Consider the following 22969-nt stretch of genomic DNA (forward strand, 5'->3'; position numbering starts at 1 on the left):
TGTTTAAAAATCATAATGTATGTGTTCTTCCTCCACTTGTTTGTTCCATAGTTTCTGAAATTAACCCATGTTGATACTGGAAACGGTTCATTCATATTGGCTGCTGTATTCAAGTGTATGAGTGGAGCATAATTTATTAATCCATTCGCTGTCAATGAACATTTGGGAAATTCTAATTTCTTTTATACATAATATGGCTTTGAATGTTCCTGTACCTGTTCCCCCAGGCACATGTGCTAGGGATCTTCTGTGTGACATTATATGCCTAGGAGCGGAAATCTGGGGCATATGTTAAGAGAATGATCAGCTTCAGAAGATAACCCAAATTTGTTTTCCAAAGTTTTGGTAACAATATACATAGTCCCCAGCAGTTTATGAGAATTCTCTACTCCACATTCTCACCAACACTTGGTACTTTTATATTATTAATGAAATCAAGCACATTTTCAATCAATGTTCATTGGCCATTGAGTTTCCTCTTTTGTGAAGGGCCTGTTAAAAACTTTTGCCCATTTTTCTATTGGGTGGTTTTTTTCTTATTGATTTGAAGGAGTTATTCACGGATTCCTGAAAACAGCTTTGTGAATACATAAATGGTGCGAATATCTTTGCCAAATTGGTGGCTAGATTTTAAACTTTCTTTGAGGGGGTCTTCTGATGAAAAGGGGCCCTTAATTTTTGTGGGGTTGAAATTTTTAACTTTCCTTTTATGCTTTATTTTGTGTCTTGTTTAGGCAATAATTTCTACTTGGAGTTCATATGATTTGTTCCCTAGAATTTTAAAAGACTGTTTTCCCTTTATATTTGAATGCTTAATCCATACAAAATGGGTATGCATCATGTGAGGTAGGGAGCCAGTTTCATTTTATGCAATTGTTGAATCAATTGTTAAGCATCTTTAGTGAAAATTCCACCCTATTTACATTGATCTGTGATACTGATATATATTATTTACGTATGTCTGGTTCTGCTCTGGGTTCTCTATTTTCTCCCAATGGTCTATCCCTGGCCCAGTATCATGATGTCCTAATTACCCTAAATTTATATTAATAGCTTACAGGAGAAATCGCTCCCTACTCCATCATGTCATTGTTTCACTTTGTTTCCTAGCTATTCTTGACCCTTGTTCTTCCATATTAATTTTAAAATAAGCTTGTCAATTCCATGAAAAACCTTGTAGTAATTCTGGTTGGAATTTTATTGAATATAGAGATCAGTTTGGTGAGAACTATTATCTCTAAGATAATCTAGTTTGCCTATGGCGACTAAGTTATAGCTCTCCATTTATTTAGTTTTTGTAATCCCCTTAAGTTTTTTTTAAAGTCTTTATTAATCCCAGTCAATAATTTTTTTTAAGTCTTTATTGAATTTGGTAATATTGCTTCTGTTTTATGTTTTGGTTTTTTGGCCGCGAGGCATGTGGGATCTTAGCTCCCCAGCCAGGGATCAATCCCGCACCCCTTGCATTGGAAGGCGAAGTCTTAACCACTGGACCGCCAGGGAAGTCCCAATAGGTTTTATAATTATTTTCCATGGAGATTTTTACAAATTTTTATGAGATTTATTTATGAGCCCTTTATAAACTTTGCTATTTAATTATAAATTTTTATAAATTATAATTTCTCCCAATTTTTGATTGAGAAATCCAATTGATTTTAGAATGCTGATCTTCTATCCAGCGATCTTGTTAATTTAAATAATTTGTCTTTAAGTGTTTTGCGAGGTTGGCTAAGTGGACAATTGCATCCTCTTTGAATAATAACAGTCTTGTTGTTTTCCATTCTACTCCTCACACCTCTTGCTGTCTTTTTTTCTTATTCTACTACACTGGCCAGAATTTCCAAAATAACTAAAAAAATGGTATTAGGCAACCTTACCTTGTACTGATTTTAAAGAGAATGCTTCCTGTGTTTCACCAAGAAGTCTGTTTGCTGTAGGTTTTACTCTTTAGCAAGGTAAAGAACTTCCTCCTACTTCTCATGGGACAGCGGTGTGTATGTGCACACCTGTGTGTGCATAAGATTGGATGTTATTTTTTCTCAAAGAATTTGCATCAACTCAGAATATCATATAATTTTTCTCCTGTAATCTGATTGTGTGGGGAATTACATTAATAGCTTTTGCCCAAATCCTTTTAAAACTTGTTGCATTATTTTGAATGTTATTTTTTCTCAAAGAATTTGCATCAACTCAGAATATCATATAATTTTTCTCCTGTAATCTGATTGTGTGGGGAATTACATCAATAGCTTTTGCCCAAATCCTTTTAAAACTTGTTGCATTCTTCTGAATGTTGCAGCTTGAGCCTAATATTGTTTGTGAGATTCATCCATATTGTTACCTGTCACTCTAAGTTATTCCACAACTAATTTAATTTACTCTAGTTTAGATGGACATTTGAATTGTTTCCAATTTGGGGCTATTACCGACAATGCTGCCCTGAACATTCTTGAAAATGTCTCTCTTTTGTGAGTCATTCTAAGGTATCCTCATCTTAAACAATAGTAGAAGATTTGCCAAACAATTGTCAAAATTAGTTCTACTACCTTTTGAGAGTTATGAAAGTTCCCCTTGCTTCACAACTTTGCCAACACTTAGTACTGTAAGCCTTTTATTTTTGTTCTTAAACAATCAATCTGGTGTGAGCAATACTGTTTCTTCATGGTTTTACTCTGTTTCACTTATTGTTGAGGAGACTGGATATATTTTTGTAGGTTCCTCATCTGAATTCCCACTTTTCAACTCTTTGCCTATGTTTCTAGTGGATAGTATGTCTTTTATTAAATTGATTTTAGGGCATATTTATATTTTGGGGGTACTCATACTTTGTCAACTCTATGACGTGTGAAATCATCACTACAGTCAAGATAATGAACATACCCACCACTCCCAAAAGTTTCCTTATGCCTCTTTGTCAGTCAGTCCTGCCTCATCACCAGGCAACCACTGATCTGCTTTCTGTCACTATACATTAGTTTGCATTTACGAGAATTTAAAGTAAGTTGAACCGTACAAAGGTATTCTTTATTTTGTCTGGCTTCTTTCACTCAACATAATATTTCTGAGATTCATCCTTGTTGCTGTGTATAAGAACGATCCATTTCTTTTTATCTCTGAGTAGTATTCCACTGGGTAGATAAGGTACAACTTATTTACCCATTCACCTATTAATAGACATCAGGGTTATTTCTCCTACGAACATTTACATACAAGTCTTTGTGTGAATATACATTTTTACTTACCTCAGATAAATACTTAGGAGTGGAATAGCCAGATCACATGATAAGTATAGATATAAATTTTTAAAAGTATTTAAATATTTTCTAAAGTGGTTGGATATTTTACATTCTCACCAGCAGTAAATGAGAGTTCTAGGTGTTCCTCGCTTTTGACAACACTTGATGCGGTCAGATTTTGACATTTTAGTCAGTGTAGTGAGTATATAGTGAGTGATAATATCTCCCTGAGATTTTAATTTGTATTTCCCTAAAGATTAATGATGCTGAGCATCTGTTCATGTCATAGTTCGCCACCCATACGTCTTCTTTGGTGAAGTGTCTGTTCAGATTGTTTGCCCATTTAAAAAATTGGGCTGTTGACAGTGTTACTGAATTGTAAGACCATTTTATGTATTCTAGATGCAAATCTTTTGTTAGGTATGTTTTGCAAATATTTTTTTCCAACTCTGTAGCTTGCCTTTTCAGTTTTCTTTTAACATTCTGAAGAGCAAAAGTTTTTAATTTTGATGAAATGCAGTTTACACTATTTAAAGAAATCTCTGCCAAACCTGATGTCACTAAGATCCTTTCTTGTGCCTTATTCTATTAATTTGTGGGTTTAGCTATTACATTTAGATTTATGATTCATCTCAAGTAAATTTTTATATGAGGTATGAGGCAAGGGTTGAGGATCATTCTTTGCCTATAGCTATCCAATTATTCCAGCATCACTTGTTGAAAGGATCATCCTTTCCTGCTTGAATTGCCTTGGCACCTTTGTCAGAAATCAATTCATCATATATGACCCAAAGGGTCTACTTCTTGGCTTTCTATTCTATTCCATCAATCTATACGTTTATCCATATGCCAATATCACTTTATCTTGACTACTGTGCCTTTAAAGTAAGTGCTGAATTCAGGTCGTGTGAGTGCTTTCTCCAGCTTGTTCTTTTTCAAAATTGTTTTAACTATTCAAGGTCCATGAATTTCCATATACATTGTAGAGGAGCTTGTTGATTAAAAAAAAAAAACCTGCTGGGATTTTGATTGGGATTGTATTGTATCTATAAATCAATTTAGAGATAACTGACAGATTAATAACATGCATCTTCTGAATCACGAACACAGTATGTTTCTCCATCTAGTTAAGTCTTCGGTTTCTCTCAGCAGTGTTTTGTATGGTTTTGTACATTTTCTGTCAAATTTATCCATAACCATTTCATATTTTTATGTTATCGCAACTGGAGTTTTTTAAAATTTCAATTTTTGATTGTTCATTGTTAGTACATAGAAATGCATTATTTTGATCTTTGTAACCTTGCTAAATTCACTTATTAATTCTAGTAGTTTTTTTGTAGATTCCTTAGAATTTCCTATATAAATGATCATGGTTATCTGGGAATAAAAACAGTTCTACTTTTTCCTTTCTAATCTGGATGCCATTTCTTTCTTTTTCTTGCATATTATATTGGCTAGGACCTAAAAAACAATGTCTAGTGGAAGTGATAAGAACAGAGAGTCTTGTCGCATTTTCTGATCCTAGACTTAAAACATTTAGGCTTTCACTATCAAATGTACTAATGGTTATGTTTTGTAGGTGCCCATTATAAGCTTTAGAAGGTTTCCTTCTATTCCCAGTTTGCTGAGAGCTTTTATCGTAAATGTATACTGGACTTGCTCAAATGCTTTTTCTACATCTATCTGCCCCCTGGCTCCAACGTTTTACATTTTTCCCACATGCAAAATACATTCATCCTCATCCAAGGGCTCAAAAAATCTCATTCTATAACGGCATATGCTTGAAGTCAGGATCTCATTACTTAAATCAGGTTTAGGTGCAGTTGAGGCTCCTTGAATAAGTCTATCTTGATTGGAAGACCCAGGAACTGAAGAGACAAGTTATCTGACCCCACAGCCAACATACCATGACGGAACATAGGATAACCACTAAAGACTCTCCCCTTGGGTCATGGATTTATCTATTCCCACTGGAAATGTGTGATGGTTCCTAGGCACAGAAATTCAGACATGTATTTTATTAGAGTAAATGTCTGGGTTACCAAAATATCAGTTTTCTAGCTGAATGGCCAAATGCTGGCATGTTACAGGTAATAGAACTGGACAGACTTGAAGCATGGCTCAGAGGGAACTCAGGCAACAAGGAAACCAGTAACGGAATCAAAGCCCACTGCAAAGATAACTCAATGCTGTGCCCTCAGAATGAGCGGCTAGAACAACCTTTGTAACTCCTTTCTATCTCAAGTCTGGATTGTTCCTAGAAATAAGGTGCACTGGGATGAAGTAGATAGAAAATTAGTTAAGGGTAAGAGTTCAATTATGGTAGTTTTCTGATAAGGACCCTCTTTTTTGTTAGCTTCACGATCAATGAAAGTTCAGGTTACAAAATCTACATATAAAAATCAGTAGCATTTCTGTACACTAACAACGAATTATCTGTGAGAGTAAAAAGAAAATGATGCCATTTACAATATCACTAAAAGCAATAAAATATTTAGGGATAAATGTAACCAGGGGGGTGAAAAATCTCTACACTGAAAACTACAAGACACTGATGAAATAAATCAAAGAACATACAAATAAATGGAAAGAAACTTCATGCTCATGGATTGGGAGAATTAATATTGTTAAAATGTCCATACTACTCAAAGCCATCTATAGAGTCAATATAATCCCTATCAAGATTCCAGCGGCACTTTTTACAGAAGTAGAAAAACAATCCTAAAAATTATATGGAGCCACAAAGTCCCCCAAAAACCAAAGCAATCCTGAGAAAGAAGAATAAAGCTGGAGGAATCATACTTCCTGATTTCAAACTATATTATAAACCTATAGAGTCAAAACAGTATGGTGCTAGCATTAAAAACAGAGACCTAGACCAATGGAACAGAATCAAGAATATGGTCAACTAATATTTGACATGGCAGCCAAGAATACTCAATGGAGAAAAGACAGTCTCTTCAATAAATGGTGATGGGAAAATTGAACAGTCACATATAAAAGAATGAAACTAGACCCCTATCTTACACCACTCATAAAATTAACCCAGAATGGATGAGGGACTTAAATGTAAGACAGGAAACCATAAAACTAGATGAAAACATAGGGAAAAAGCTTCTTGACATGGGTCTTGACAATGATTTTTTTTTTGGATATGACACCTAAAGCACAAGTAACAAAATAAAAAATAAACAATTTGGGACTGCATCAAACTAAAAAACTTCTGCACAGCAAAAGAAATAATCAACAAAATGAAAAGGCAACCTACAGAATGGGAGAAAATATATGGAAATCATATATGTGATAAGGGGTTAATATCCAAAATACATAATGATCTCATAAAACTCAATAGCAAAACCCCAAATAATCCAATTAAAAAATGGGCAGATGATATGAGTAGACATTTTTCCAAAGAAGATGTTCAAACGGCCAACAGGTACATGAAAAGGTGCTCAACATCATTAATCCCTGGGAAAATACAAATCAAAACCACAATGAGAGATCACCTCCCACTTGTTAGAATGGGTTGCCACTGAAAAGACAAGAGGTAACAAGTGTTGTCAAGGATGTGGAAAAAAAGGAACTCTTGTGCACTTGTTGGTGGGAATGTAAATTGGTGCAGCCGGTATGTAAAACAATACACAGGTTTCTCAAAAAATTAAAAATGGAACTACCGTATGATTCCACTTTTGGGTATTTATCCAAAGGAATCAAAACACTATCTTGAAAAGATATATGCATCCCATGTTCGTTGAAGCGTTATTTACAATAGCCAAGACATGAAAGCAACCTAAAAGTCCATTAATGGATGAATGGATAAAGAAGATGTGGTATATTTATCCAATGGAATATGATCCAGCCATAAAAAAGAAGGCAATCTTGCCATTTGAGACAACATGGATGGACCTGGAGGGCATTATGCTAAGTGAAACAAGTCAGATAGACAAAGACAAATACTGTATGATCTCATATATGTGGAATCTTAAAAAACAACAACAACAACAATAATAAAAAACTCATGGATACAGAAAACAGATTGGTGGTTGCCTGAGGCAGGGGGTAGAGGTGGGACCAAAATGGGTGAAGGTGATCAAAAGGTACAAACTTCCAGTTATAAGATAAGTAAGTCCTGGGGACGTAATGTACAGCACAGTGACTGTAGTTAACAACACTGTATTGTATATTTGAAAGCTGCTAAGAGACTAAATCTTAAAAGTTCCCATGATACGAAAAAAATTATGACGGGCATTCCCTGGAGGTCCAATGGTTAGGAATCCATGCTTTCACTGCCGCAAGCTGTGTTGCACAGCCAAAAGGAAAAAGAAAAAAACTGTGTAACTTCACGTGATGATGGGTATTAAGTAACTAGACATATTGTGGTGATGATTTTGCAATATACACATGTATCAAATCAATCATTATGCTGTATACCTGAAACTAATACAATGTTATATGGCAATTATATCTCAATTTGACCAAAAAAAAAAAAAAAAAAGGATAAAGGAAAGCCACCAAGCATAGGAATCACAGAAAGATTCAAAATTATTTCATATGCTTCTCCAAAAACTAACTAAGGGTACATCGTTCCATACTTTATTGCTTACCTATACTTACTGATCCTGCCTTTTTACTACAACCTCTTTGACTTTTTAAACTAGACTCTTAATAGTCCAGAAAATAAACTGTATTGAAAACAGTAATAGACAAGCATGGAACAAAAACCCTTCAGGGAGCACGTCTTTTAATTTTTACAAAGTGACTCTGGTCAACCCCACCTTCTTCCACTCCTCCATCTGGCCACAATCACAAATCTCCATTTCTGGAAAAAAGCACTGTAGCAACAAAGAAAGTCCTAATAGCCACAAAGCCAGCCTCCCTTCCAAGTGAATAACAGAATCCCTTGGTGGGGGGAAGGGGGTGCCAAATAGTGATCTTGTTGGGCCCAAAGTTATGCCATGGAAACCCAGTCCTAAGAAGAACCTTAAGTACACTCCTTCTACTGAAAATATGAGCCTCCAGACCAGCTCTGAACACGCTAAAGGCTCTTGTGCTGTCGTGAGGTTTGCGACGCAAGATCTTGCTGCTTGGCAACAAGCGTGGTGCTCAACTTCTAAACAGCAAAATAAAACATGATTGGTTCCCCATGGGCAATATAATAGCACCAGTTAACCGCTTACAGTTCAAATAGAGCGGCAAAGTAATTCACAAACTGTGTAGTCCGTTCCTAGCATAGGCACGAACTCATTGATGGAGTAGTTTAATTTCTTCTCTGATACTGCTAACAAACTGACAGTTTAACATCTGCTTCCCACTCTATAAAAACACTTTGTATTTTAATGACAATGTGCACATTTAGTTGTTTGTTTTCAGAAGCAACTCCTGGACTGGGGGGAATGACAGAAGAGGAAGGGTGTGGGGCAGAAATCGACCACGTATACTCAGTTCATGGAGATGACTTTTATACGCCAGGGGTTTAAAAGTAAAGAGTTCAAAATAACACATTTGTTAACACAATTTCTGTGGATAGCTAACCATAATTTTTTTCCTGGCCTGCATTCCCAAGTTGGTTTCATAGAAGGCTTTATTGTAGTCCCAGAGCATTGTTTTGCATTAATTTCTATGACAAGGCACCCAAAACACATGGTGCTGAGAGTAACAAAACAGAGTTAGGGAAACAGTCATGACTTGGCACAAAGTGTGACAAGCTGTAAAAAAGGGAATGTTTCAATATCTGAAGTGGTGTTGATTTCCTATGAACAACCTTTTCTCTTCTAAACAGTATCATATTCTTTTCAAGCACATTTAGAACGCAAGTCAAGCTGTGTTTTATTTTTGATTATAATAAACACAGTCAGTTTACTGTAACAAAGACATAGTAGTGGTGATCAGTTGAAAGCCAAAGTACGACACCATGAGCTGGACGGGGGGTGAAGTCGGGGAGCCTGGGGGGGGGCGGGCGGGTAGTCAACTGATAAAATAAAAGACCAGCCGTCTGGAAAGTTCGCTTAAAAGAACATAAAAAGGCAGTGTTTTCTTATGAGACTAACACAGAATGCCAAAATATCTGGCTGGGCTCTTTTTTGTTGTCACTTATGGCAATTTGTAACTAAAAATAGTAAATCCTTCAAAATACTGGGCTCTCATATTTGTTTTTTTAATCCCTATAATAAAATACAAAAATTTTGTACACTGCTTTAAATTGTAATACTCTTTCTTGTATAAGACTCTTCTACATTGTACGTATATTTATTAAAGAACTACTCAAATTGTTTTCTCCAAAACAATCATTAAAAAATGTTTATAATTACGCATGCATTTAGATTATGGATAAAGGTGAAATGAAGAGTTCACAGTAAACAGTTACAAATAAAGTTTATAAAACTTTCATGATTAAGTTCCTGGATTCAAATTTATTAAGAAATAATGTAAATCCCCTTACCATTTCTTGCACTAATGATTTTTCAAACTCAAGCTCACATAGTAATTTGTCTCTGCCATTGACTAGCTGAAAGAGAGGAATATTACATTTTGATTAAAGGTAAGAAAATACTCAAGAGTCCTCCTCAGTGAAATCTAGTGAAACATTTTGATTCTAAATGTGAGGAAAATGGATCCCAATATGATCAAAGCAAAAATTAAATGTCCATAGATTACCATGTAATAATGATATACTACTATATAATTATTTTTATTATATAAGCAAGCAAAACATACATAAAAATGCCAATTTATTTACAACCTTTCTCACCCTACCCCCCAAAAAATGTGACTCAATGTCTAATAAAGCAAGTCCTACTCTATTAAAAAGAGCAATTTTGCTTTACTCATTATATGAACCATTTCTCTTATTTTAGGTTTTGGTGCTATATTTATATGCATATCAAGCCATATTCATAACAATTGAAAACAGCCATCAAAGCATATACTGCAGGGCCTTTGTACCAACGTGACTTGCTTCAGTATTTTATTTTTTATAAATTTATTTTACTTTATTTATTTTTGGCTGCGTTGGGTCTTCACTGCTGCGCACGTGCTTTCTCTAGTTGCGGTGAGCGGGGGCTACTCTTCGTTGCAGTGCGTGGGCTTCTCACTGTGGTGGCTTCTCTTGTTGCGGAGAACAGGGTGCATGGGCTTCAGTAGTTGCAGTACGCAGGCTCAGTAGTTGTGGCTCACGGGCTCTAGAGCACAGGCTCAGTAGTTGTGGCGCACGGGCTTAGTTGCTCCGTGGCATGTGGGATCTTCCTGGACCAGGGCTCGAACCTGTGTCCTCTGCATTGGCAGGCGGATTCTCAAACACTGCGCCACCAGGGAAGCCCCACCTCAGTATTCTAAATGATCATTTGCAATTTGCATGTAGTATATACACTGACAAAATTCAACCCTTGGTTTTGACATCCATTCAATTCAATTAATTTATATATTCATTAATTTAATAAACATGTATGGAACACCTTTCAGATGCCAGACATTTTGTTCGGCTGTGGAGGTAGGGAAATGAAGTTAAACAGATCCCTTCCCTGGAGCACCTACAGTATGCTAGGAGAGCAATGTGAACAAAATAACTGTAACACATAAGAAAAAAGGTTAATAAGTCAAATCTTCAGGTAGTCGAAAAGCATAAAAATCCACATAACCTGGCAACCGTAATTATAACAAGTTCTGCTATACCCGGTGTCAATGGCACAGAAGGGCCATTTGACAAGGGTCTTGAAGGATCTGCAGAAGTTCAACAAGTTGGAGGAAGAGAAAATGGCAATAAAAACAGCAAAGTAACCACAGAGAAGCCTGGAGTAATGGAGGAACTGGAAAAAGTTTGGTGTTTGTGGACCCAGGGTGCATAGAGACAGGAACGGCAGGAAATGAAGGGAGACAGAGATTCAGGGTGATATTATGAGGGGGCTTGTTCACCTCAATTAGGGGTGGAGGGCAGACTGGTGTAAAGTGCAGGATAGGGGTTGGTTCAAATCACAGCTCTGCTGCTTACTAGCTGTGTGGGTAAATTAATTCTATGCTTCAGGTCTTCGTTGTCTCATCTATAAAACTAGGATAATAAAACCTACTTTGAAGAGTTCTTCTGAAAAGAATTTGAGACAGCAAATGTGAAAGTGCTTAGCTGCTCCCGGCACATAAAAATCACCCAGAACATTTTGAGGTAGCCTGATCTTACACTGAAGGTTTTAGCATGTAAGATTAGGGTATTAATAACCATAGCAGGGGTGTGGAAGCTAGATTTGAAGGGGATGAGAGTGGAGACAGGAAAATGAAGTAGGAATCTATGGAAATGATGGGGCCTCAACTAAGTCTGTGACAATGTTGTTGCAGAGAAAGGGGATGGGGGTAAATTTTGGAAGGAATGTCTACAGACCTAATGACCAGCTAGATATAAGGTATGAAGGAGAGAGTAGATAGGAATTCCCTGGACTCCATGCTTTCACTGCCGAGGGCCAGAGTTCAATCCCTGGTTGAGGAACTAAGATCCCACAAGCCATGCCATGCGGCGTGGCCAGAAAAAACAAAAAGGAGAAAGTAGAGGAGGACCCTAGATTTGTCACTTGGTCCTCTGGGATAGATGCCAATGTCATTCATTTAAGTGGGGAACACAGCCAAGTCCAGATTTGAGGAGTAATGAGTTCAAGATCTGACACTGAATTTGATGAAAATGTAAAGCATTTTTTTTTTTTAGCAAATATTTTTGAGAGCTAACATAAAGGTAATAAAGGATTGACACAGTTCTTGACCTCCAGGGAGCAAATAGTCCCAGGTATGCGGGGGCACAGAGGAAGCCCCTAATTACCATAGGGGACAGAAGGAGACTGTCAAAGAAGTCTTCCCAGTGCATGTAACATGGAAATTGAGGGTGAGGACAGAGTTAATATTACAGATGTGGTGTTCAGGGAAAACATGAAGCAGGGGGAAGGTTCAGAAGTCATTTGTAATCAGATGTGCCAGTTATGGGAGAGTCTGAAGTCAGCCAGAGAGAAAACAAAGACCAAGGATAAAGAGAATTCCCAAGAATGGCATTCAAGTGAAAGATGGAGGAGGAGGAACCATTGACAGATATTGCTTGGGAAGGTGTGAGGAAGTGAGCAAAACACCAGAAGCAAGCACTGCTGCAGAGGGCATCTCTGACATGGGGCATAGTCCTGCCACAGAGAGTAGAAGATTCAAGAAGGAATGAGACTGAAAAGGATTGAGGGCAAGATGAACCTCATGGTGACCTTACCAACAGGAAAAACTAGCAACAGGTGTGTGAAGAAGGGGCTAGTAGATACAGGTTTCTTTTAGTTGATATTTGAAGAAGAGTGAATGGTAATTACTTCAGGGGTGATCAGGGTCAAGGGACACCACCCAGAATGATGGCTTGGCTATATCTGTAGGCCAGAGGGAAATGCTTAAAGGCATGTGAGAGAGAGAGAGGGAGAGAGAGAGAGGCTGATGAAGAAAGGTCCCAGAAGAAGGAAGCTTGTGAAAATGACTATACTACCCAAAGCAATCTACAGATTTAATGCAATACCTATCAAATTACCAATGGCATTTTTCACAGAACTAGAACAAAAAATCTTAAAATTTGTATGGAGACACAAAAGACCCCAAATAGCCAAAGCAATCTTGAGAAAAAAAATGGAGCTGGAGGAATCAAACTCCCTGACTTCAGACTATACTACAAAGCTACAGTAATCAAGACAATATGGCACTGGCATAAAAACAGAAATATAGAACAATGGAACAGGACAGAAAGCCCAGAGATAAACCCATGCACCTATGGTCAACTAATCTATGACAAAGGAGGCAAGGACATACAATGGAGAAAAGACAGTTTCTTCAATAAGTGGTGCTGGGAAAATTGGACAGCTACATGTAAAAGAATGAAATTAGAACACTCCCTCACACCATACACAAAAATAAACTCAAAATGGATTAAAGACCTAAATGTAAGACCAGACACTATAAAACTCTTAGAGGAAAACATAGGAAGAACACTCTTTGAATAAATCACAGCAAGATCTTTTTTGACCCACCTCCTAGAGTAAGGGAAATAAAAACAAAAATAAACAAATGGGATCTAATGAAACTTCGAAGCTTTTGCACAGCAAAGGAAACCATAAACAAGACGAAAAGACAACCCTCAGAATGGGAGAAAATATTTGCAAATGAATCAATGGACAAAGGATTAATCTCCAAAATATACAAACAGATCATGCAGCTCAATATCAAAAAAACAAACAACTCAATCAAAAAATGGGCAGAAGACCTAAACAGACATTTCTCCAAAGAAGACATACAGATGGCCAAGAGGCACATGAAAAGCTACTCAACATCACTAACTATTAGAGAAATGCAAATCAAAACTACAATGAGCTATCACCTCACACTAGTTAGAATGGGCATCATCAGAAAATCTACAAACAATAAATGCTGGAGACGGTGTGGAAAAGGGAACACTCTTGCACTGCCGGTGGGAATGTAAATTGATACAGCCACTATGGAGACAGTATGGAGGTTCCTTAAAAAACAAAAAATAGAATTACCATATGACCCAGCAATCCCACTACTGGACATATACCCAGAGAAAACCATAATTCAAAAAGACACCTGCACCCCAATGTTCATTGCAGCACTATTTACAATAGCTAGGTTATGGAAGCAACCTGTCCATCCACAGACAAATGGATAAAGAAGTTGTGGTACATATTATATACAATGGAATATTACTCAGCCATAAAAAGGAACGGAATTGGGTCATTTGTAAAGATGTGGATGGACTTAGAGACTGCCATACAGGGTGAAGTAAGAAAGAGAAAAACAAATATTGTATGTTAATGCATATATGTGGAATCTAGAAAAATGGTACAGATGAACCAGTTTGCAAGGCAGAAATAGAGAACAGAAGTAGAGAACAAACGTATGGACACCAAGGGGGAGAAGGGGGGTGGTGGGATGAATTGGGAGATTGGGATTGACATATATACACTAATATGTATAAAACAGATAACTAATGAGAACCTGCTGTATAGCACATGGAACTCCACTTCGCTGTACAGTAGAAACTACTGTAAAACAATTATACCCCAATAAAAAATAAGTCAAAAAAAAAAGGAGGAGGAAGAGATGGAGTCAGGCAAATGGGTGGAAGGATGGGTCAAGGCAAAGAAGAATGTCCCCTCTTCTGATGAGGAGGAGTAAAGGTGAGGCTAGGTAAGCTAAGTGATAGGGTGAGCAAGAGAGTGGAGAGGGGAAAAAAAAATCCAGGAGTCCACTATGTTCTCTGTGAATTAGAGAACCGCGAGGAGGAATGGAATATGGAGTTGGGGAAAGTAATGATGGAAAGAGCGGCAGTGGGTGGTTAGAAAGGGTGCTAATTACAGATACAAATGACTACCTACAAAATAGATAAACTACAAGGTCCTACTGCAGAGCAAAGGGAACTATATTCAATATCCTGTGATAAACCATAATGGAAAAGAAAATGAAAAATAATATATATATATGTATATATATAACTGAATCACTTTGCTATACACCTGAAACTAATATAGCATTGTAAACCAACTGTACTTCAATCAATCAATCAATAAGTTTTTTTTTTTTTTAAGGATGCTAATTAGATCCAAGGGAAAGGATGGGTAGAGGGAGGGCATAGCACCTAAAGGCAAGGATCAGCTTGTCTCCAATGGCACAGCTCAATCCCTGAGCAAGGCCGGGGAACAGTGGGTACTGGTTACATGAGAGCCTCAGAAGGGGAGGTGGTGGTGTAGTTGAAGATGTGAAAGGCTGAACGGTAGGTTTAGAAAAGTAAAGGAATGAGAAGTGGAAGGAAAGGAAAAGATTTTGTGTTGAGTCTTATACCTTGGTCTGGAAAGAAGTGTCATTAAGTTTCCAATGGGCATCAATTACTGGCGAACACCAAGGCCCTTGGCCCCAACCCTTCCTGCCTCCGTAGATGTCTCTCAGCAATGATCTCTTCTCTCTGTTGTACTTTTACCCTCTCATTCTTCTTTCCATCGACGTCATTTAAAAATACTCTAGTTTCATCTTTTAAAAAATTCCTTCCTCAACCCCATGTCCCCCTCCAACTACTCCCCGACCTCTCCCTGGCCATTCGCAGCCAAACTTCTAGAAAGTTGCACAAACCCACTGTCTCCACGTCTGCATTCACCCCCCAATTCTCAACTGCTTCCACGTTCCAGTAAATGACCCTCATTAATTACCAGGGTCATTTTACTTGCCAAAGCTAATTGTCCAATCCTCCCTTTTTAGCCTTTTGCACACCTGGCCTCCGGGCAGCGCTGGGCACGCGGAACGAGTCCTTTCTCTTTGAAACTCTTGCCTGGCTTCTGTGATAGCCACTCTCTCTCCTGCTTTCCCCCTGCTCTACCTCTATTGTCATTTTCATTTGAATGTCAGTCTTCACTTCTCTCTGCTTAATCTCTCCGGCCTTCAACCTTCTTAAAGACCACAGCTTTTATTGCCTAACCATCTCTTGAATTCATCCATCCCCTTCATCCCCGTGTCACCGCCCTCCTTCTGTTTCGGGACTTTATATTTCCCCTAGTTACGGACGCGCAGGCTCAGCGGCCATGGCTCACGGCCCTAGCCGCTCCGCGGCATGTGGGATCTTCCCGGACCGAGGCACAAACCCATGTCCCCTGCATCGGCACGCGGACTCTCAACCACTGCGCCACCAGGGAAGCCCTATACAAGAAATCTTTTAACTGGCCTCTCTGGCTCTGGATTTTCCTCCCTCCCGTTCACCTTTTTTCTGAAACACGAATTCGATCCTGCCCCAACGTTCAAAGCTCCCCATCCATTCAGAAGGCAACTCAAACCCCTTGGAATAACACTCCTCCATGATGCGCCCTGCTTCTCACCACCCCTGTTCCCACACCTCCTTCCGGCCAAAGCAAGTCATGTGCCCTCTCCCTTCTTTTGTTCTGGCTCGTCCACCTCCCCTTCACCCTTTCCTGCTAACGCTGACCTTGCTTCCAGGAGTCACCTCGGTGCCCTCCCTCCAGCCTTCCCCGATCCTTTACAGTCCAGGCTGTCTGTGCGACCACCTGCCCCCACGGCGAGCAACGCTGCCCTGCTTCCTGACACTGATCACACCTGGGCTATAATCTCTGACGACTGTCCCCTCTCAGAAGGAAATTCATATTTACAAATTTATAAATTCATGTATTCAGCCACAGGTGGAACACAGACTCAGCTGTCATATGATTATTAAAATTTAAACATAAAAGCTACCGAATCCCATAATTGACAGCATTTAGCCCATGGAGACGGCAAGAGGTCAGCCTACCCAAATTCCATCCCATTTTCAACTTGTTTTTAATTGCATCCTGGACTGAAAAGGGGAATATGTGGCTTATCCAGAGGCTTCTGAGCTGCCCCTTTCCTCTCTTCCGGTTCTGTTTACTCCTCCCTCACACCCCAGACTCCCCCCTCTTCCTGCCCCAACACAAATTCTCACCACGTGGTCTCACCAGATCCCACCTCCTGCTCTAGCCATAGCAAATCAGAGTTTCACGGGAGTAGCTTACACTTTATGCATTCACACGCTGTATGCAGCTCTTCCGCCCTCCTACCCACCTGGAAAAATCACTTCAAGCGAAGGAGTGTGAGATAGGTGTGGAAGAATAGGTGAAGCCTTTTTCTAGAACCTTCCAGGTAAAGCCAGGCATCTCTTCTCTATGTACGTACTTCTATTACAGTCCCTATCACCCTGCCCTATGGTTTTTGTCTCTCCCTCCAGACTTGCTCTCCCCCACAGCAAGGCTGCATGTGTGTATATAACACTTTTGTATCTCAGCAGTGCCTGGCACTAAAAGGCATCTGATGAACATTGCTGAATTAATTGATTTAGTGGAGGACATTGGAAACAAACCGGTAAATGTCAGCTGTCATTTTGTTCAACAACTCCAGATCTGCTCTCCAACTGGCAAAGCACTTTGACGTACATTACCTCATTCTGTCCACACAGTAAGCCTGTGAGACTCAGGAAGGAGGATGAGGAACCAGCCCAAGTGGCCATAGTGTCAGAAATGGAACAGGAACCCTGATCAATACCAAATTATACCTACACTCATCTGGGTAGAGGCCCAGTGCATATAAAGAAAAAAAAAAAGAAAAGAAAAGATACAGGATAAAAAAAGATGATCAAACAAACTACGGATTTGCTATATTTGTCTAGAACAGAGCTGTTGAATAGAAATATAATGTGAGTCTTATATATAATTTTAAACTTTACAGTTTATAGTTGAACTTATAGCCTTGTTAAAAAGGTAAAAGAGGGCTTCCCTGGTGGCGCAGTGGTTGAGAGTCCGCCTGCCGATGCAGGGGACACGGGTTCGTGTCCCGGTCCGGGAAGATCCCACATGCCACGGAGCAGCTGGGCCCGTGAGCCATGGCCGCTGAGCCTGCGCGTCTGGAGCCTGTGCTCCGCAACGGGAGAGGCCACAACAGTGAGAAGCCCGTGTACCGCAAAAAAAAAAAAAAAAAAAAAAAAAAAGGTAAAAGAAACAGGTGAAATTAATTTTAATAATATTTTAATAATATATTTTGTTTATCCCAATAGCTATTCAAAATAGTATCATTTAAATGGGTAATAATCCACATTAAAAATCATTAGTGAGATATTTCACATTTCTTACGGTACCTAAGTCTTTGAAACCCAGCGTGTATTTTTCGCTTAGAGCACATCTCAATTCGGGGGCTAAAATTTCATGGGAGATACTTGATCTGCATTTAGATTTCATAAAATTTACAAATAAAAAGGTAGATTCACATATTCAAGTTATTCAAAATATACATAAAAGTTTTTCAGTAACTGAAACAAATATCAGTATTTTTATACTGAAATTTAAAAATTAAAATTAAACAATTTAAAATTCAGCTTCTCGGTTGCACGAGACACAAGTGTTCAGCAGCCACCCATGGCTGGTGGCTACCATGGGGCACTGCGGCTCTAGAAAGCTGAGGCAGCATTTAATCGAAATACTTAAACCCACAGAGGGTATAACCAGCCACTCAGGGGCTAATGGCTTAACGGTGAGAGTTTCTGCTTTAATTTCCTTGAACTGCCCCCAGAGAAGAGTAGGCTCATCTGACTCATCTTTCCCAGAGACAGTACTGACTGAGTAGTTTAAGAAACATTTACATAAACGGAGATGGTTCCCTTGCAGGTTATTAAGCGAAACTAGAAAGCTGAGATTTCTTTTTTAACCTTAGAATTTGATGCCAAGAAAGTTAAACTTGTCAGTTCTGTAGACTCTTGTTATCTCTGTAAGAATGGCATTTGCACCCTCATCACTGAAAATAGGATGAAGCACAAGAAAATGACATCATGTTGTGAAAACCTGTGATGGATTCAGTGATCACAGAAGACATCTCCCAGCTCTGACCGATCATGGCATACATTTGTTTACAAAACAGTTCTTGGAAGTCATTTTATCTAAAACCTAAGAATACCCAGAACTGCAAAATCAGGTTGAAACCTGAATCTAAGTCACCTGAGCTCTGGATATGAGGCTAGTGTGACTGAGGAACTGAATTTTTAATCTTATCTAATTTTACTTAATTTTTATTTAAAAATTAATACTCGATTCAGTTCACGGCAACCTTTATGTTTATTTGGAATAATCGAGGATGTAAATCCACGTTTCGTCTATAAATTTTATGAACTCTAACTACATTCTCATTCTCTGAGTCACTCAAAGAGTATTTTTATTTTTAAGTGCGCCGGCACGGTGCTGAGCGCTGGGACGAGATCAGAGACCGAAAGATAGTACTGTCTCTGGGTTCTGGGGTCTTCGGCAAGGCAGACTGACCAGCACAGAAAAGGGTTTTGAGAGCTAAGAAAGCACAAAGCAGGAGCCCCTGACCTGGGTGTGGAGGGCAGGAACTGCCGCGGTCCTGCGGCATTTGATGCCCCAGGAAATCTTGATCTTCATGATATCAAAAGAATTTCCTGCTCTAAATACAGATTTCCTGGATATACAAACCCAGTTCATTCATATACAGAAAAATGAACATAAACCAACATCTGATCTGAAAATAAGGCTGCTCATTTTTAATAATATCATTTTTCCACAAGTACATCTTCGGACTCCCTGTGTCATATGCTTTTTCAGTTCTTACAGTCAACAAGGTAGATACTCAGTTATCCCAAATAAAAGAAAACATGAATTTGTTTTCAAGATGGAATCCTTTTTCATTACTAAAGAAATAGTCCTGAGTAACCGACTTTTCTCTACATCATAAGGCAAGGGGGACACAGGGTTATTTCACCAATTATGCTGATATTTCCATTGAAAAGAGTCATTCATCAATGCAAAAAAGTTACAGTACCTTTTGAATGGTTTTATGATCCTTTTCTGCCATCTCTTTCAGACTTATAATTTCATCTTCTGTAAACAAAAGGAGAGAGAGGCCAAGCATGAAATTACAAGCTTATGGCCCTGTATTCAATCTGCCTGCTGCAGGGCAGGCTGTACACTGCTGGCAGGCATGGTGGACGCAAGTCCTAGCAGGACTGTGACCTTCACAACTGCCCTTGACATTCACAGCCTTCTTCCTGCTGTTCAGATGGCTGGTCAGATAGGGATTAAGAACTAAGTTCAAGATCCAAGTGTGGCTCAGGGTTGAAAGCTTTTCATCGATACTAGCAAGAGATATTTCTGCTGTTAGTCACAGCCAATACAAACGGCTTTAGCAGGTGGTACTTTATGACTCAGTAAGAACTACCGAAACCTGAAAAAGCATTACTATACCACATCAGAAGAGAAACGAAACTACACTGACGTGGTATAATTTTACATTCAAGGAATGTTGTCCTATATCTGATTGTATCAATGTTTTGCTGTAAATTTTGAATTGCCTACTCATAGCTTTTCATACCGCAGATTAAGGATATCATTGTGTGACTAACATAAATACAAAGATAGCAGTACATGTAAAGACTTTAAAGCAATCTAACTTGGTGATTTAAATGCAATATTTACCAATGTTTATAGATATAAAAAAGAGGGTATAAAGTCTACAAATGGAAATTTGTACTTAAAATTTGTACCAAAAATTGAAGATAATGTAGTAAGTAGTAGCATATTTTTCTGAAGGGCCAACTCTGTTTCTCCACAAAGCACACCCCAATATATATGCTTAAATATTAAAATGTTATAAATTTTAGATAATTAAGCACATGAAACAGAAATCAGCACAAGTTTCTATTTGTTTATAATATTTCTAAGTGATATAGAATACTGATTAGCACAATGCTTGGCTTAGAAAACAACCACCCTGAGTTAAAAAGGCATGGCTAGGGGAGTATGACCAATTTCTGTCTCAAGAAAAGAATGAAAATGAAAAGTGGCTAACGAACTGATGTTTTAAATGTAGGTAACCAAACAAACATATGTTTGGAAAAGACAAGCATGGCTATGAATTTTATAAAGTGCCCAATGTAGAGTTTTCTCAAAAATGACTTTAAAATGTTACCTAATAATGAATTTTCTTTTAGATTGAGTCGGATGTCTTCTTCGAGTTCTGAAATGACTTGAAGCAGTCTCTCATTTTCCACTTTGTACTCCAAATTTTCCTTTTCCAGAGCTGTTCTTAGAGGGCTGTCGTCTTTGATAAAAGAGTCCTAAAAGATGGAGAATTCCATATTTCTAAGCAGGGAGCCAAGGATTTAAATATGCAACACAAGACAATACAGATACAGAAGAGCTATCATATAATTTTCTGAATTCTATTACACACTTATAATATGAATAGTAAAAAGGAAGGAGACTAAATAGAGCTTGCTGGGAGAAAGGCTGCAGTACATTCTGTACAAAGACCACAGCACATGGGGACAGTTTATTGACAGGAATAATGCATATCATACTGTTTGTGTGCCCTCATCATTCAGGTCAATTCATTATGGAGGCAGCTGGGGCCCCTCCACCCACACTTCCCTCTGTGTGTGTCTGAAGTGCTGTCCGCCCGTAACCAGGCAGGCTGGGGAGACCGCGGATGGGCAGCAGCCGGGGGGGTGGGGGGGTGGGGGGGGTGGGAGGATGGGGGGGAGGGCAGCAGCGCTGGGGGGGCGGGGCAAAGCGCACGGCTAAGGAGGGGGGCTTGTCGCCTTTGTGGCATTCCCCAGTGTCAGTGCTGCCAGTGTCATGAGGAGCACATCACATGTCAAAGTGGTGACGTTTTCAGGCTGGGAGCCGCATGGAGTCCATCAGGCACACGGATAACCACACAGTTGGTTTTCTGCTTGGTGAAGGAGCCACCCAGAGGCAATTCATATTCTGAACATTAACGTGGCTTTGCATGCCTGTCACACTGGGACTGTGCAGGCGTTTAATGCTATTGAGGACTTCGGTTTAAATCTCTATGCAAACAGTGATTACCTTGTAAGAAGGTTTCAGGATAACTTACAACAAAAGACTTTAAAGTTATAGTTTTAGTAAAGCAAACTCATTTACATTTTTATTATGTGCGTCTTTTGTTTAAATCTTGCCATGTCCATTATGGGAGAAGCTTTTTCTTACGCAGTAGAAGCTTATGGGGACAGCTAGTCTTCTTTTCTTCTTCTTCTTCTTGTTTGTTTCAAAGCTTTTGAAAACATCTGAATATGCTTGCTTATGGCTGTCTAGATTTTATTGCCGTGCTTTTTTTTTTGAATTAAGATGTAATGAATTGGAGAAGCTGGTGCAGAACTTTATACTTCATGATGATACAATATTAAACTGATTATGCAATCTCAAAATATTAAACAGCATGTTTGAAAGTCATTGTATTGTTACACTAAAAGAGAGAAGCGTCTACATGCCTTCCTTCAAAATTAATATAGACACTAGAAATACTTTTGAACTTTAATCTTCAGGTGAATTATAAGCTATTCTTTTTGTAGCAATGCCATGATTGCAAATACACAAGAATAAATTCTCCTCTCAAAAACAAAACCATTCCTCCCAATATAACTGGTGTCCCTTTGAAACTATACTTTGATTTAACTTTAGAGATATCTGAAAGTAAATTATTAAAAATGTTTTCCTCTGTGGTTATAATGGGTAAAAAGAAAAATAAGTGGGTACAATGTTTTATAGTACATGAATAAACCCTTGAAAAACAACAAGTGACTTACTAATGAAGTTAGTTATATCAGAGTTAACATTTAAAATAATGTTAAATTTTGCACTAAGCCCAATTATGAATCTTCATGATTTTGAGTCACCATTCCATTTAAATTATTTAACCCCAATTCATTCTTAACTAACAAATCTAATAGCTAAGAAACAACACTGTTTTCTTAATAAAGAATCCCAGTCATTAATTTCTTGTCCCACATGGTTCAACTTGAGAACATCACAGAATGTATTTATAGACTAAAAAAGCTTTCTTAAAGACAAACAACATTTGCCTTAATAGGCTTAAGCATACATTTCCTAACAGTGGCAGAAAATGAACATCCACTGTGGATTACGTGAGCGCTCATTATTATAAACTAAGCGAGAACTATTTGAATTAATCAGATGAAGTGTAAAATTTACCAGTGGTAGCAGCTAACACCTAAGTGCGTTTTCTAAAAATCTGGTAGAAAAGCAGGAAACAAGGAAACACGTCCAACTCGAGGGGTTTTTTCCTCCACAAATCCATCGACAGCCCCTCTTCCTGAAAGGTTAACCTTTAGCTCTGTCCCCACCATCTGTCAGCTGCAGGAACTGCAAGTAATTAACTATTCAGATTCT

At 38.5% G+C, this 22969-nt stretch overlaps 1 protein-coding gene across 1 annotated transcript in view; it reads right to left on the bottom strand.

Moving 5' to 3' along the window:
• C1H10orf67 (chromosome 1 C10orf67 homolog) overlaps positions 1 to 22969 on the bottom strand; it is a 91476-nt gene that overhangs the window by 39725 nt on the left and 28782 nt on the right. Inside the window, exons 5-7 of the mRNA XM_060161633.1 lie at positions 20727 to 20874; positions 19581 to 19639; positions 9676 to 9741 (exon numbers count right to left, since the gene is read on the bottom strand). Of these exons, the coding sequence (XP_060017616.1) occupies positions 9676 to 9741; positions 19581 to 19639; positions 20727 to 20874 (273 nt within the window). The remainder of the gene's footprint in view (positions 1 to 9675; positions 9742 to 19580; positions 19640 to 20726; positions 20875 to 22969) is intronic.

The sequence above is a fragment of the Lagenorhynchus albirostris genome, chromosome 1 (genome assembly GCF_949774975.1).
Source record: "Lagenorhynchus albirostris chromosome 1, mLagAlb1.1, whole genome shotgun sequence".
Lineage (NCBI taxonomy): Eukaryota > Metazoa > Chordata > Mammalia > Artiodactyla > Delphinidae > Lagenorhynchus > Lagenorhynchus albirostris.